The following is a 2,657-nucleotide window of genomic DNA, read 5'->3' as shown; positions in this document are numbered from 1 at the left end:
GGCGGGGTGGGGGGGAGCCCTGCTCTGGGGAAGGCCAAGCTCTCCTGGGGGCGGGGGGTGTTGTCTGTCCCTGGAGCAGGCCCGCTTACCAGCTGGGGAAAGGGACGGTCTCCATGCTGGGGCTCGCTCCCCCGCCCCTGTGCTGCCAGGACACCTGGTACCAGCCGCTGGTGGCTTGCCAGTGCCCGTGCCCCCTCCTCCTGGGCCAGCGTCAGCAGCTGCTGCGGGCTCCCAGCCCCCCCCCCGGCCGCGCTCAGCCTCGAGACTGGTCGTAGCCCCGCCCCCTTCTCAGCCCGGCGCCGCTATTGGGCTACGCGCCCGGCTCCACCCCCCTCCCATTCCCCGCCCCGCTCCCTCTGCGCTTGCGCAGGCGCTGTGCCCGCGGGGGGGCCGGGCGCCCAGGCGTTCAGCACCGGCGAGCGGCGGACAGCTCCTTCCCGCCGCGGCCGGAGCCTGCAGCGAGCCCGGGCGAGCCGCCGCGAGGCCATGGAGGGAGCGCCGGCCCCGCAGGAGCAGCCGGCGGCCGCCGAGGAGCAGGCGGAGGGGGGGCGCCGGGAGCAGGGGACCTGCTCGCCCAGGTATGACCCGCAGCGCGTCCCTGCAAAGCCACCTGGCCTCGCTCGCCTCGCCTGGGCCTCCCCACCGCCCGCGGGTCCCCTCCCTCTGCCCCGGCGCCAGCCCCCAGCCCCCAGCCCCGCGCCGCTGCCTCCAGGGGCTCCTTTCCCAGGGGCGCCCGGGGACCCGCTGCCTCCCGCCAGCTGCGCCGCTTCCCTTGAGGCCGGCCCCGCCTGGCCCCCGCGGCTGTGCTCCCCCTGCCATCCCCCCCAGCGCGGGGCCGGGTGCAGGGACTGGTGTCTGCCCCTCTGAGCCCAGGCAATCGGGGGTGGGTGAGTGAGTGAGCTCCCCACAGGGGCTGCCAGCCTTCACGCCCCCAGCTCGCCTCCTCCTGTCCCCTCCCTAAGGTGCAGCACGGTGCGAGTCGCAGCAGCAGCTGGTGGCGAGAGTACCCGCCAGACTCCAGCTGCGATTGGCTTTGATCATCCAATATGACCTGAAGAAGAGACTCGCGACTAAACACAGGGCTTTCCAGTTCAGTGGGGATGGGACTAACGCCTAAGCAGGTTTCACTGGTGATATCAGACAAGCCTCTCTGCACATCTGTCTCCAGATTGGATTGGCGTTTATCCTCGAATTAAAACGACACACACTGCCCTAGATCCCCGAAGAGAACTGCCTGTCGCGTCAGCCAGGATTTTCTCAAACAGGGTAGAATATCTAATTTACCTGCCTCATGATTGCACAAACAAGGGGAATATATGCAGATTTTGCACCTATTTCCACTTCCAATGTAACAATGAGCAGGGCTATTAAAGTCGGCTGTGGATGGTGTCCTACAGAAGGGCAGCCGCACTCCGTATGATTCTGGGGATGACCTATCCTCGGTAACCGCCACATTTATAACAAGCAAGAGGGAAGCCATTAATAACAGCTACAGATCTGTGAATGGTATTTTTTCCTGCAGGGCACAACCGAATAAAATTCTAACCAGATATTATCAAAGAAAGGAGGCTGAAAGATAAGCATGGGAAGACAGTGATGTGGCATTAGGATGTAAGACCTGAAAGCATTGGGAATACCTATTTTTTTTATTAGACTGCTTCTGCCTTTAAATAAGGAGACATACACACACTACAAACCTCTGTGGGGGTAGATATGGAGAGAAATCTATACCAGAGTGACAGAAAGCTGATAGTTAGCTGTCAAATGCTATTTGCATACATACATTCGGATTGCTCTGTTTCCAAATGATTTTGCTTGCAAAACTGTGAATCCCACATATCATTATGATCTGCATTTGTCTGGGCATGTGATTTAGCCTTATGAATTATAAGTTCTGTAACAAAATATGATATATTGTTAAAGTTATTCTTAGTATTTATTATGTGTTCTCTTAGCATCCATAATGTGCTAGGTGCTGTACAAACACAAAAGAGGGCACATTCCTTGCCCCCAAAGACTTTAATCACAGTCTAAACAAAACTCTGCAGCCTTGGTCATGTCCTTTATGCTATATGTCCCAATGCATAGCTTACAAAATCAGTTACTATGCATATATGCACCGTTACAGTAATTTTCCTAAGAAACCCAATAGTCATTTTATTATAGGGCAAAGGCAGCCCTAAATATTTAAACAGATTTTCATTTGTTATTCAGGAGGCATAGGACTTCCAAATTACCTAGATTTTCTAGTTGATCAGAGCATAGAAGAAGATCAAACTAAACTAAATATATTCATAAAGGCAACGAGTTTCACTTTTGCCTAATACAAATAATAAACTTTACATTAGTGCTGAGATTAGTCCAACCTGCCCTAGGAAAGTGGGCAGTCAAATCTCCTTAGATAGGTTTGAAAATCTCAGGCAAGAAGTCTGTGTGTTTTGGTTAATAAAATACTCATGTACTATTCTAAAAATAAACCCTTCCTATAACCATTTCACAACAATTTTTTGTTTTAAATCTTGGGGAATCTGGTGACATAGAAATGACCAGTCAAATCCTGCAACATTTGCTTACTTCAGGTGAGCAGCTCCACTGAAATTAATAGGACTACATACATGAGTTACAATTACATGTGTGAGTAAAGATGGCTGGCAGGT

The 2,657-nt window shown here is 53.4% G+C and overlaps 1 protein-coding gene across 1 annotated transcript in view; it reads left to right on the top strand.

The window, feature by feature from the left end:
• The first annotated feature begins 486 nt into the window (after positions 1–486).
• The window catches only part of DISP2 (dispatched RND transporter family member 2), a 40,349-nt gene continuing 38,178 nt past the window's right edge, over positions 487–2,657 (top strand). Inside the window, exon 1 of the mRNA XM_026651260.1 lies at positions 487–578. Within this exon, the coding sequence (XP_026507045.1) occupies positions 487–578 (92 nt within the window). The remainder of the gene's footprint in view (positions 579–2,657) is intronic.

The sequence above is a fragment of the Terrapene carolina genome, unplaced genomic scaffold, assembly GCF_002925995.2.
Source record: "Terrapene carolina triunguis isolate 2854851 unplaced genomic scaffold, T_m_triunguis-2.0 Scaffold96, whole genome shotgun sequence".
Taxonomy (NCBI): domain Eukaryota; kingdom Metazoa; phylum Chordata; order Testudines; family Emydidae; genus Terrapene; species Terrapene triunguis.
Note: the sequence above shows the minus strand (reverse complement) of the source record. Positions and strands in the feature narration are given on the sequence as shown.